Genomic DNA, 12,585 nt, shown 5'->3' on the forward strand with positions numbered 1-12,585 from the left:
CAAATACAAAGTAGAGATGCGACTTCTCCTAAAATATACTCCACAGGATTGCAAAGAGCACAGAGATTCTCACTATCAACTCGAAAGGATTGTGTAAGACAAGGTCTCCTAAATACCCTAACCAGAGGGTACCTACTATCCTTTCGAATTGCGGCAAGTCTGTGCTAGGTGGAAATTTCTTCTCGTCACGTATCAACACCAAATATTAGAGCTAGGGCTTTCGCCTCGTTAGCAATCATTCATTCAATCACACAATTAGACTCAAATAGATATGATTGAAAATAAGATATCAATTAGAGCATTAAAGATCCAACAACCAATGCCAATAAAATAAACCCTAGAGTTCAACTATGCCCAAACATCTACAAATTAGCCCTCCATTAAAAGAGGGCAAGCTTCATGATACAAAGAGAGAAAGAAACATAAAAGCCATGAAAACTCCCTTCTCAATCCTTGGGAAGAAGAATCATCGGAGGAGTTGCTTGGAAAGCTTCCACGCACGCCGCCAAGATGGTCTTGACGGCTACGATCTTCAATCCCCTTAAATGTAGGTTGGAATCCCCATCCAAATTGCTCCTTAAGTGCTGGAGATTCATCCCCTTTCTCCCAAAACCTCATCTCCAAGAGTTGCCCTCAATGAATCCAAAAATAGAATAAATAATGCCCTAAAAATCTTTATAAGTTCTATTTATACCTGACTACTTACGGGCTACTTACGGACGTAAGGATTAGGCCGTAAGGAAGCTGAAGAAGATAGGTGCGAGCCTTACAGGAACACTTACAGTTGTAAGCCTCATCCATAAGGTCTTCTGAATGTGTTACGGTCCAGCTTACGGTTGTAATCGCTGGACCGTAACCCTCGCTGTCTACTTCCTGCGACTGCCCTTACGGCGTTCACTGCGGTCACAAACTCCTCTGGATGGTATTTACGGGCACCCTTACGGACGTAAGCTTTACCCGTAAGGTCCTCTGAATTGACTCTGAATTCTCCTTACGGGGATAAGCATGCCCACAAGGTCTTCTGAACTCTACTTACTGCCGTAAGGATGGCCGTAAACTGCCTGTAAGCCACCAAGTTTGCCTTATCCTTGTTTTAATGATGCCAAGAGCTCCAACTTCATCGCTTTCGGTGTAAATTGCTTCTTTTGTATCTCCCTCTCCTTTAAACACTGCCCTAAGCCTGTTAATGCAAAACACACGATATTTAACATCGAATTCCACATTTTAATTCTAATATATGCCAAATGAGTGTATAAATAGATATAAAATATATAAACAATGTACACACATCAATATATCATTGAATTTATTCAAGGAAATACTTTACCAAACCCTCATCATCATCATCGTCATCATCATCTTCATCATCTTCATCATAGATGGTGTCACGGTCCTCCCGATCACACCAGGGCACCGACCCTTACAGATGGTAACATTATGCTCAATGACCACAACACCAGTAGTTACAATCACCGAAGCAAATTAGCGAACCCACGTGCCATACTAAACTTTCCACAGCCACCAACAACAGCAAGTTAATAAATATAATTGCATGTTAATAAATAATTTGGTGAAATATTAAATGTCAATTCCAATCTGAAGATGGTGGGTTTTGACACTCGACAGTCAAGGATGTATGGTCAGAAATATATTGAATGTGCATCACATCTTTTAATTCTTAAGCTCGTTTTAAATTGATATTGTAAAAATCTAAAGTAATATATATCTATATTCAGTTTTTTTTTAAATAAATATGGATAAACCACATATTTATTGAACTCTATATTCAGTTTTATTTAATATTTCAAAAAAATAAATTTTAAATAAATCTTTGGGAAAAAAATACATATGAGAACAATTATTTATGAAACATACAAAAATATAATAAAAATACACACTTTATATGATATTTTCACATACTTTGTTAAAAAGAAATACAAGAAGAAAGCAAACACCAAAATAATTTTTTTAATTATAATACTTACAATTTTCAGATAATTAGAGTACACCCAGTCAAACAAACATTATATATTCCATAGAAAGAAACTTTCCCAAGGAAAAAAAAAGGGCACAAAAGACAACATTATTATTCATAAAAATATTAGAACATATAGAGCAACAAGCATCTAATTACTAATAATGAAAAACAATAATATGATACTCAACCACAACACTTGGTACCGAGTCAAGATCAATCCGAATGCCTTCCAACCCACGCTCTCAAGCCATATCTGGACGACCAATGTCTTCAACATCAAGCACTTGGTACTCTACTATGGTGATTCTTCAAATGATGACAATTCGAGGCCGAATTCTGTCCAACCTGGGGAGAATGATGCGGGACGTATTTAGGAGCTAGTTTGTGCCTTCATGAAGAATTTTGATTTAAAGTAGCAGGGGCATTTTGGTAATTATCAGACGGTGGAGTTTAGTTATTTTATGGGTCCCATTTGATGAAAAACGAATCAACAAACACAAGTTATGAGCTTGTTGCACAAGCTCATGAGGCATACCGGATTTTGGTCAAATTCCATCATTTTGACCTCGAAAACAACAATTTTGTCATTTATGATAATATTTGATTTGATTATATCTTGGCTTAAAAATCTCGGATTTGTACGCCGTTTTCGGCATTAGCTTTTATTTGTTAAGTTCTTAATTTTCTTGCTGAAATTTAAGAACTTGTCATTTATGGTAAATTTTCAAATCTTCACTTTTTTTGGTTTTCTTTAGTCTATTTATTGTAAGCTTACATGCAGGAGAAGATCAATCTTGTAATAGTTTTTATTTCAAGTAATAAAAGTTACTCCTATTTCTGCCCAACCATGGTTATCTTGATCAACAGGTTGAAGAACTTACTACTGGCATTTGTGCACACATCAACAGTTTCAAGGCTAACAGTGCATCAATTGTACTGGTGGCATTAAAGAAGTACGTTTTAAGCTTGGCAAAGCCAGGTGCCATCCTAAATTTCACCCAACCACCAACAATGGCCACTTTCATTTCACTTTCCAAAATTGGGTTCCTTGAAAACACATTGATGGAGCTACCGTTGAACTCACCGGAAATGAACCCAAAGTCATAAAGCAACGACGAATACAAAGATCCTTCTGCCCTGCAGACACGTAAAACCCTTGTGCATGTCCTATCACCTTTGAGTTTAAGTCAGGTCCTTCGGTTAGAGGGTCATCAACGACGTACATTGCACCAAAAGGCACTAAATTACCTGGCTTAATCACTGTTCCTTTAGGATGAACCACCGGCACGGCGGTGGGGTGGTGGCCAGAGATGGTGTCATGGAAGAAGAAGTGGAGTTTTGTCACCTTCTCTTCGCCCAAGTATGCATGCATGAGACACCAACATGATAGATATAAGAACAACTAGGTTTCCATACACTGATCTCCTCTCCATCACTCTTTCTCTTTCTCGTTTGTACGTTTGTGAGTGTTTAATCAAAAGCTATAACAGGCTGTGAATTTATAGGGGTTTGGCTTGGAAATTTTATTTTTTTTAATGTTACAAATTTTTTTTTTTTGAATAATTAGTTTTTATGTTGATAGTGATATCATGCTAATTAACTATTTACTGTTTGTTGCCAAATGCCAACGAACTTTGAACTTGTGTTTGTTGAGAGGAGTCAGTCGTATGAATAGTCGATGGTTTTAGCCTTTAAAACAAGTGTATATATGTGTGGATTTGGAACTTGAGGGGTGACTTTGCTCTGCTTTTAACTTGACGAGAACGCAATGATATGTAGGTCTTAACCACCTTCAAGTTCATCTTTTTTAGGTTCACTTATCAAAATATTTTTTAATTTATTTTGTGAAAAATATTTATTTAATGAATTAAAAAATTTTACAAGGACAAAAATAAATCCAAACTGATCTTTGAGTTCATGTGTCAACTTTAATTTATTTCACGGAACAACGCTGCTAAGAAAGGATCAAATTTTTAATTTTACAGTTATTGTTGAAAATTAAGATTAAAATTAAATCAATAATATATACATATATATTGGCAATATTTGTTCCATGAGTTCCATGAAAAAATAGATAAATATAAAGATATGGGTTAGGCTTTTAAGAAGGCTGTTATTTTCTCCGATAGATCCATACATTTGGTTTTATTTATTTATATTTTTTTTTTATTATCTTTTGCAATTATGAGATTACAATATATTTTATGGGTATAATATCTAAATTGGTCCCTCTATTTTTTTTTCTTCCTTTTTGAACCCTCTACTCAGAAATGCTCCCAACTAGTCCCTCTCTTCTTTTCAAGAGAGTCTCTCTACTCTTTTCAAGTGTAGAGGGACTAAATTGGCACATTTTAAGAGTAAAGGAACTAGTTTAGAACATTTCTGAATAGAGAGACCAAGAAAGAAAAGAGAGAAAAAAAAATAGAAGGACCAATGGGTGCCGATTGGGTGATGGCCTTAGGACTATTTTGACAATATTAAAAAAAAAAAATTAGGCCAATTTAAGAAAAAGCCTTTTAATATATCTCACGTGATCATATATATATATATCTTGATAAGCATTATTTATAATTTTGTTATTAACGTTGGACATCAACTGATTCAACCCATGAACCCGATATCTGCGTCAAAGACTAGCACCACTGGATTTAGATTAGGATCCTCAGTTAAAGGTCATCACCTGTATATGTACACTTGATCCAAGGGCTAATTAATCATTGTGAAATATAATATTAAAGTAATAATCTATTTTGTTCTGTTGATCTATATACAACACCCCTAATTGATATTTAATTTAAAAAAAAAATCTACTTTTTAAATTATAAAATTTAATTTTTGTATACTTTTAGTTGCTGACAATGATATCTTATATTGGCAAATGATGAAAATACCATTGATAAGCTCATTTAAATTCATATGATGCAACCACTGTCACACAACGCTAATAAATTACTGTACATTTTTTTTAACAGAAAAAACCTGCAAGCACTTCTTAAAAATAAAAAAAAAATCTCTCATTCATAATAAAAATCAACAACATTACATCATTGAATCTATTCAAGGAAACACTTTATCAAACTCTAGCACATGATCATCATAGGTACTTATAATGAAAACAGTAACAATATTATACTCAACGACAACTGTTTGTAGAGAAATGAAAAGAAAGTATGAGTAAGAGAAGACAAGGCACTCAGTTTTAGGCTCTCAATGTGAGATTCCAATAAGGATCTACCTTTCATTCACCCCATTCAACATACATATATAGAGATGGTCAACAAATGCAAGCCAACTCACAACCCACATGATAACTTAAACAGTACAAGCACCTACATAATAGAACATGATATTAATCTAAATCTAGGATAGTTGACTCAACATAACAAAGATAAGACTAAACCCTGTTAACGTGTAAGCCATGCATGCACAGCTAGTGTAGCTGCATAAGGTCTAGCTTCTGGGCATTTCAACACCCTCCCTTGTTCAGAAGCTTCCCACTCCGAGCATGCTTCAGAAGTACTCATGCTTTGCTGCACCCAACGCCTTGGTGAGTATATCAGCCACCTGCTCATTGGTGTTGCAGTGAATCAAACTAATTATTCCATCTGAGACAAGGCTGCGAATGAAGTGAAAACGAACATCAATGTGTTTGGTTCTTCCGTGTTGCGTCGGGTTCTTCGCAATTGAGATGGCTGACAGGTTATCGCAGTGAATGATAGTGGTGTTGCTTTGCATTACTCTCATGTCCGTTAGTAGTCGTCGGAGCCAGACGGCTTGACACGCTGCAGAGGTGGCGGCGATGTATTCGGCCTCAGTGCTCGACAAGGCCGTTATCTCCTACTTCTTTGAAGCCCATGCTATTGCCCCGGATCCTAAGTTGAACACCCAACCTGTGGTACTCCTCCGATCATCGACGGAATCGCCCTAGTCGCTGTCGACGTAGCCGGTTAGCTTGAACTCTGGAACATGCTCATACTTCAAACCCAGTTTTACTGTACCGGAGACATAGTGCATAATACGTTTTATTGTACCAAAGTGATGCATGGATGGTTGCTGCATATACCTAGAGACTAACCCAACAGCAAACATCAAGTCTGGTCGGGTGTGTGTGAGATAGAGTAGCCCCCCGATCATCTGTCGATACTTTTTCTCATTTGCAAGGCCTGAACTATCATTCTTTTGTAACTTTTCATTTGTATTCAGAGGTGTAGTCATGTGCTTGCAATTGCTCATGCCGAACTTCTTAAGCAAATCTTCTGCATATTTTCTTTGGCTCACAAAGATGGTTCCATTCTTCTGTGTTACTTCCAAACCAAGAAAGTATTGGAGTAAACCCAGATCTGTCATATCGAAGGTGTTCATCATGCTTTCCCTGAACTTGTTCACCATTGCCATTGAAGACCCCATGAAGATGATATCATCCACGTACAAACAAAGAAGCAAAATGTCTGAGTTTTTACTCACTTGCATGTAAACAGTGGGCTCATTCTTGCTTCTCTGGAAACCCATTTTAGTAAAATGAAGATCAACCTTACTGTACCACGCCCTCGGGGATTGACACGATCCATAGAGTTCTTTATGAAGTTTGTACACTGATTTTTCATTTCCTTCTCGAACGTAGCCTTCGGGTTGTACCACGTACACCTCCTCATGAAGATCCCCATTCAAGAATGCCGACTTTACGTCTAACTGGAATATTGGCCACTTGCGTTGAGCTCCCACTGCTGAGAATAATCTAATTGTTTCCATGTGAGTGACCGGTGAGAAAACTTCATCAAAGTCGACTCCCGGCACTTGTAAGTAACCCTTCGCTACTAGGCGAGCCTTTCTCTTGTACAAGGAACCATCAAAATGATACTTAGATTTATAAATCCATTTCAATCCCACAGCTTGTTTACCCTCTGGTAACCTCGTTAGGGACCATGTGTTGTTCTTTTGGATTGAGGCAATTTCCTCATCCATTGCATCCTTCCAAGCCTTGGACTGTGAGGCTTTTTTGAAGGAAGTTGGGTCAATAATAGAGAGTGCAAAATCACAAGACTCATACAAGTCCTCTAATGTTCTGTATCGAACACCTGGCCCATCATATGAATTTCTAGAACCTGGTGAGTCATCATCAGGTGAGGGAGACACTATGGATTCAACTCTGGGTTGCTGTATATCAAGATCATCACTATCAAACTCATGTGCTTCTTCATCAGTAGTGTGTTGCATCAAGATTTTGTTCAGGATTCCAACACTTTTCCTCATGGAGAGTCACATCCTTGCTTACTATAATCTTCCCAGTCAACGGATTCAAGAGACGATAGGCTTTTGACTCACCACTGTAGCCAATAAACATCAACTTCTCGGCTTTTGAATCCAGCTTCCCGCGCTGCTGAGGGTGAATATATGCAAACGCGAGGCATCCGAACACTCTTAGGTGATTGACAGCAAGAGTGAACCTAGTTAAGGCTTCATATGGAGTGCCATCTTCCACAGCTGAAGTAGAGGAACGGTTTAACAAGTAAACAGCGGTGGAGACAGCTTCTCCCCACAAATCAGTAGGAACGTTCCTCTCCATTAGCATACAGCGCGCCATCTCCACGACCGTCCGGTTCTTCCGTTTGACAACGCTGTTCTGCTGCGGGGTGTGAGGAGCTGTGAGTTGACGCTTGATGCCGTTCTCTTCACAAAATAGCTAGAACTCACCGGAGGTGAATTCCCCACCTCTATCGGTCCTCAAAATATTGATGGACCGCTCGAGCTGCTTCTCCACCATTATCTTGAATGTTTTGAAGCGCTCAAAGGCCTGTGACTTAGCCTGCAGGAAGTATACCCACGCATATCTTGTACAATCATTGATGAGGAGCATAAAATACATATTACCTCCTCGGGTTGGTGTTTGCATCGGGCCGCAAAGATCGGCATGTATAAGCTCTAGTGGCTGCATGGCCCGTCTTGCACCTTCAACTGGGAATGATGCTCTTGTCTTCTTCCCTTGCGCACAACTTTCACATGGACTTGTTGAGATATTAGGAGGCAATCCTTGGACAAGCTGTCTTTTTGATAGTTGTTGAAGTCTATTATAGTGCACGTGCCCGTACCTCATGTGCCAAAGTACAGAAGCATCTTCTTTGCAAGCAACATGAGCTGACCCTACTTCATTAATTGAGAGAGGAAACAACTTGTGATGTGTCATTTGAACCCGAGCAAGGAGAGAGTTTGACTCCTTGTCTCTGATAATGCATTCTTTACCAATGAACATCACAGTACATCCAGAATTTAATAGTTATCCTATGCTCAATAGATTGTGGGCTAATTGAGGGACAAACTGGACATTACTAAGCTCCCTTAGCTTCCCTGTCTTTGATTTAAATATCACAGAACCAATCCCGGCCACCTTAAGAACATTATTGTCACCCATATTCACCGTTTGTTGTATAGATTCGTCAAGAGTTTTGAAGATACTCTTCATACCAGTCATATGGTTTGAGCATCCGCTGTCAAGCAACCAAACATCCTCATGTTCATTGGTTGACCCTCCACTGGCCATGAAAAGGTGTGTAATCTCTTCTTCTTCTTCAGCAACATTCGCAGCTTTATCCTTGTACCAGCACTGAGCTTTATAGTGACCGAATTTCTTGCAGTTGTGACACTGCACTAACGCTCTGTTAGGTTTGTTATTACCTTGAAAGCCTTTAGTCTCTGAGCTTCACCCTCTTCCTCTACCACGTGAGCGACCTCTGAAGCTACCTCGGCCTCTCCCTCTTCCTGCATTCGAAGAACTCTTGAAGCAGTATCTAGCTTAACATAAAAAGCCTTCTCCTCCATGTGGTCTTGCTCAAGATCTAATCTACCTTCATGACCTCTGAGAGACCCACTAAGTTCTTCAATGGTGAGAGAACTCAGGTCCTTTGATTCAATGATGGAGGACACCACATGACTGAACTTTGGAGTTAAACTCAAGAGTATCTTGCCAACAACTGCTGGATCACCGAGCTCCTCTCCCAGGGATCGAATATGGTACACTACAGTTAGCACTCTGCTAATGTAGTCTTGTACCTTTTCTCCATTCTTCATGCGTGTATTCTCGAAGTCTTGTCGATGAGAGTGAAGCTGGGCAGCAACTCTCTTGGTGCAGCCTTGATACTCACCCTTTAAGATGTCCCAAGCCTTCTTTGCATTCCTTGTTTGTGAGATTCGGATGAGAACTTTTGCATCTAGTGCTTGTTGTATTAGACATAAAGCCTTTGCATTTCTTTTGATGTTCTCTGTTCTCTTGTGCTCATCTTCTTCTTCTTCATTATATCCCTTCTCAACCATGCCCCATAGATCACGAGAGAGGAGAATGGTCTCCATCATCAAGCTCCATAGGTTGTAACTCTCTCCATCAAAGGGAGGCACATTGGTCTGAGAAGAGCCAGCACCGCTGCCATTTGCAGCCATTTTCCTTCAAGACTGGACTGAAACAATGTCTCTGATACCAATGTTTGTAGAGAAATGAAAAGAAAGTATGAGTAAGAGAAGACAAGCCACTCAGTTTTAGGCTCCCAACGTGAGATTCCAAAAAGGATCTACCTTTCATTCACCCCATTCAACATACATATATAGAGATGGCCAACAAATGCAAGCCAACTCACAACCCACGTGATAACTTAAACAGTACAAGCACCTACATAATAGAACATGATATTAATCTAAATCTAGGATAGTTGACTCAACATAACAGAGATAAGACTAAACCCTGTTAACGTGTAAGCCATGCATGCACAGCTAGTGTAGCAGCATAAGGTCTAGCTTCTGGACATTTCAACAATAACAACACTAATTAATGGTTACAGTCACCATAAGCCCAGATTAGTAAACCCACGTGTCACCAAAACTTTTAACAACCACCAACAACAGCAAATTCCTTATCTATTTCCAATATGAGGTTCCTTGACAACACACGTCCGTGCATTCAAGTAAGATTAACTTTTTAATGCTAATTTATGAAGGGGATACAATAACTACTACACAATGGCGCCACCAACATCTATATTCAGTTTTATTTAGTTATTACACAATTTTTTTAAGAAATAAAATTAAAAAAAAAAAGAATATTTGGATATACATATATGAGAGAACAGATATTCATGAAACATACCAATTAAATTATATAATAAAATTACACACTGTTAATATTATCTTGAACTTAAGCCAATTCGGCATATGTGATATTTTCATATATTTTGTTACAATGGTTAGTTCCGCCGATGTGGTTTGTGGTTTAAAGAACACTCGAAACACTCAAAGGAAACTCACACAAACCAAGCGAGAAAGAGACACACAAGTTTGGTAACTCAGTTCACCGTCCACTCGCCTACATTTGGGGGACCAAGCCTGGAGATAAACAATCCACAAAAAGTATTGAAAATAAATGAGTACAAACACTTGTCACTCACTCTCCCAACAATAAAAATCACTACCATCTCTAGATCGTCTAATGCTCACACATTTTCCTCCACAAGAGACACACCCAATCTCAAAGCAATGTAGCTTATATAGACGTCTCAATGTCCCAAATAAAGCGCATACCTCTTTTAGAATCTCCGCGGCTACTAATTTAAAAACCTTATAACATGAATTGCAACATAGCCCTGACTGCTGACTTTACTGAATTCTGGTTAAGTTGCGGACGATCTCAAGACCCATCAACCTCCCGGTCATGCTTAGTCCGAGTCGGTGCAGCCAAATCTCCTGATCCCGACTGCCGGCAACTAGTCTACCTCCTCAGTTCCTCATCACGCAGTCCCCTCGCAAGGGGCGCACATCCTTGTGCGTCTTCACGAAACTTGCCAAACTTGATTTTCAATTCACCTAAGTTTAGTTTTCAAATCTTCCCAAGAAATTAAAACCTTCAATCGATCATCTCAATCATGCCAATAATAGGCATGTCTTCAAAACTTACCATTAATAGTCTTCCATCATACTTATTAAGGTTTTTTCAAATCTTACCTTCAATAGCCTTCAATCATACCATTGATAGGTATTTCCTTAATTAAGCTCCATCCATATTTAGTCTTCAATCAAATCACCATAAATATTGTCTTCAAATTGTAATACATTACTAAAGACAACTCCATCAAGATCTTTAAGATATATACCTCCAAATCAAGACTCCTTGCCATGTCACTATACTTTGCCATGTTATCAATTATGCCACGTCACAAAGGTTGCCACGTCATCTTGACTTGGTGTCAAATCATGTCAATAATAGTGTAATCACATGACTAACAATAATATTGAAATACAAGGAGAAAACAAACGCCATAATAATTTGTTTTAATTATAATATTTAATATTTTCAGGTAATTAAAATACACCACCCAAACAAACATTATATTATATATATATATATATATATATATATTCCATAGAAAAGTAACTTTTCTAAGAAAACAAAGTGGCGCATAAGAGCACGTTATTATTCATGAAAATACTAAAACACATAGAGTAACAAGCATCTCACTAATAATGAAAAAAAGTAATATGATACTCAACCACAGCATTACCACTAGTGGCATTAACGAAGTAGGTTTTAAGCTTTGCAAACCCGCGTGCCATCCTGAATTTCCCCCGGCCACCAACAATGGCCCTTCCCTATCACTTTCCAAAATTGGGTTCCTTGAAAACACACTGATGGAGCTACCGTTGAACTCACCGGAAGTGAACCCTAAGTTAAAAGGAACGATGAATACAAGATCCTTCTGCCCTGCAGACACGTAAAACCCTTGTGCATGTCCTATCACCTTTGAGTTTAAGTCAGGTCCTTCAGTTAGAGGGTCATCAACAACGGACACAACACCAAAAGGCACTAAATTACCCGGCTTAATCACTGTTCCTTTATTAAGAGCAACCGGCACGGCTGTGGGGTGGTCGCCGGTGATGGTGTCATGGAAGAAGAAGTCGAGTTCCTGATAATCACTAGATAGATAGAGGATCAAACAAAGAACAGTTCTCTTATTCACATCAAAAGGTAAAACACTCTCTATAACTCAGGATAATTCATACAACCTTGAAGATCTCAATGGAAAACAGAAAAACAGTAACAACCTTTACATAACTCTGGAAAAACACAAGATACATATATTACATAGAAACATTAGTACCCAAAAAGAAACGAACCAGCTTAGTCACCACAACACGCGTCTGCACTGGATCCAGTTACCCGCTTAAGCCATTTGCCTCGAACTAACACCAAAGTTTGATGATGATAAAATCCCAGCCGTTCACTTATTCATCTGACATTTGCTTCAGCTATTGCCTAGAACTTACAATTTTCCTTGATCAAATCAATCTCAGGCTTTGATTCTTTTCCAGCCAAAACTCTAACAACCATAACGAATTTTTGAATATCTGAAATTACCATCATACCCTTTTCATTCTTTTCTCTGCATCCATTCAGAAACCAGGAACATCAGCAAACAACTCACCTAATCCATTCAGAAACCTGCAACATCAGCATCCAATTCATCCAACTTCTACTACTCAATTCTTCAATCACTCTAACATTTTTGTCACCTTCTCTTCGCCTAAGTATGCATATACGGCAATGGCATGCATGAGATACCAACGTGATAGTA

The 12,585-nt window shown here is 38.5% G+C and overlaps 1 protein-coding gene and 1 pseudogene across 1 annotated transcript; both read right to left on the minus strand.

Moving 5' to 3' along the window:
• Positions 1-2,838: 2,838 nt before the first annotated feature.
• On the minus strand, positions 2,839-3,350 carry LOC120254577 (dirigent protein 4-like). Its single transcript, XM_039262666.1, has 2 exons — positions 3,202-3,350; positions 2,839-3,115 (listed from the first exon to the last, which is right to left on the minus strand). The coding sequence occupies exons 1-2, from the start codon at positions 3,348-3,350 to the stop codon at positions 2,839-2,841; spliced, it is 426 nt and encodes a 141-aa protein (XP_039118600.1).
• An 8,120-nt stretch (positions 3,351-11,470) lies between these two features.
• Positions 11,471-12,534, minus strand: LOC120254578 (annotated as a pseudogene).
• Positions 12,535-12,585: the final 51 nt, after the last annotated feature.

This window comes from Dioscorea cayenensis, unplaced genomic scaffold, assembly GCF_009730915.1.
Source record: "Dioscorea cayenensis subsp. rotundata cultivar TDr96_F1 unplaced genomic scaffold, TDr96_F1_v2_PseudoChromosome.rev07_lg8_w22 25.fasta BLBR01000513.1, whole genome shotgun sequence".
NCBI classification, from domain to species: domain Eukaryota; kingdom Viridiplantae; phylum Streptophyta; class Magnoliopsida; order Dioscoreales; family Dioscoreaceae; genus Dioscorea; species Dioscorea cayenensis.

Bases quoted from the DNA above. Each gene is read 5' to 3' on its own strand.
- LOC120254577 (XM_039262666.1), bottom strand. From the start codon at position 3,350: ATGCATGCATACTTGGGCGAAGAGAAGGTGACAAAACTCCACTTCTTC. The intron at 3,116-3,201 runs GTACGTCGTTGA...ACGTGTCTGCAG, and splicing joins TTAGTGCCTTTTGGTGCAAT to GGCAGAAGGATCTTTGTATT.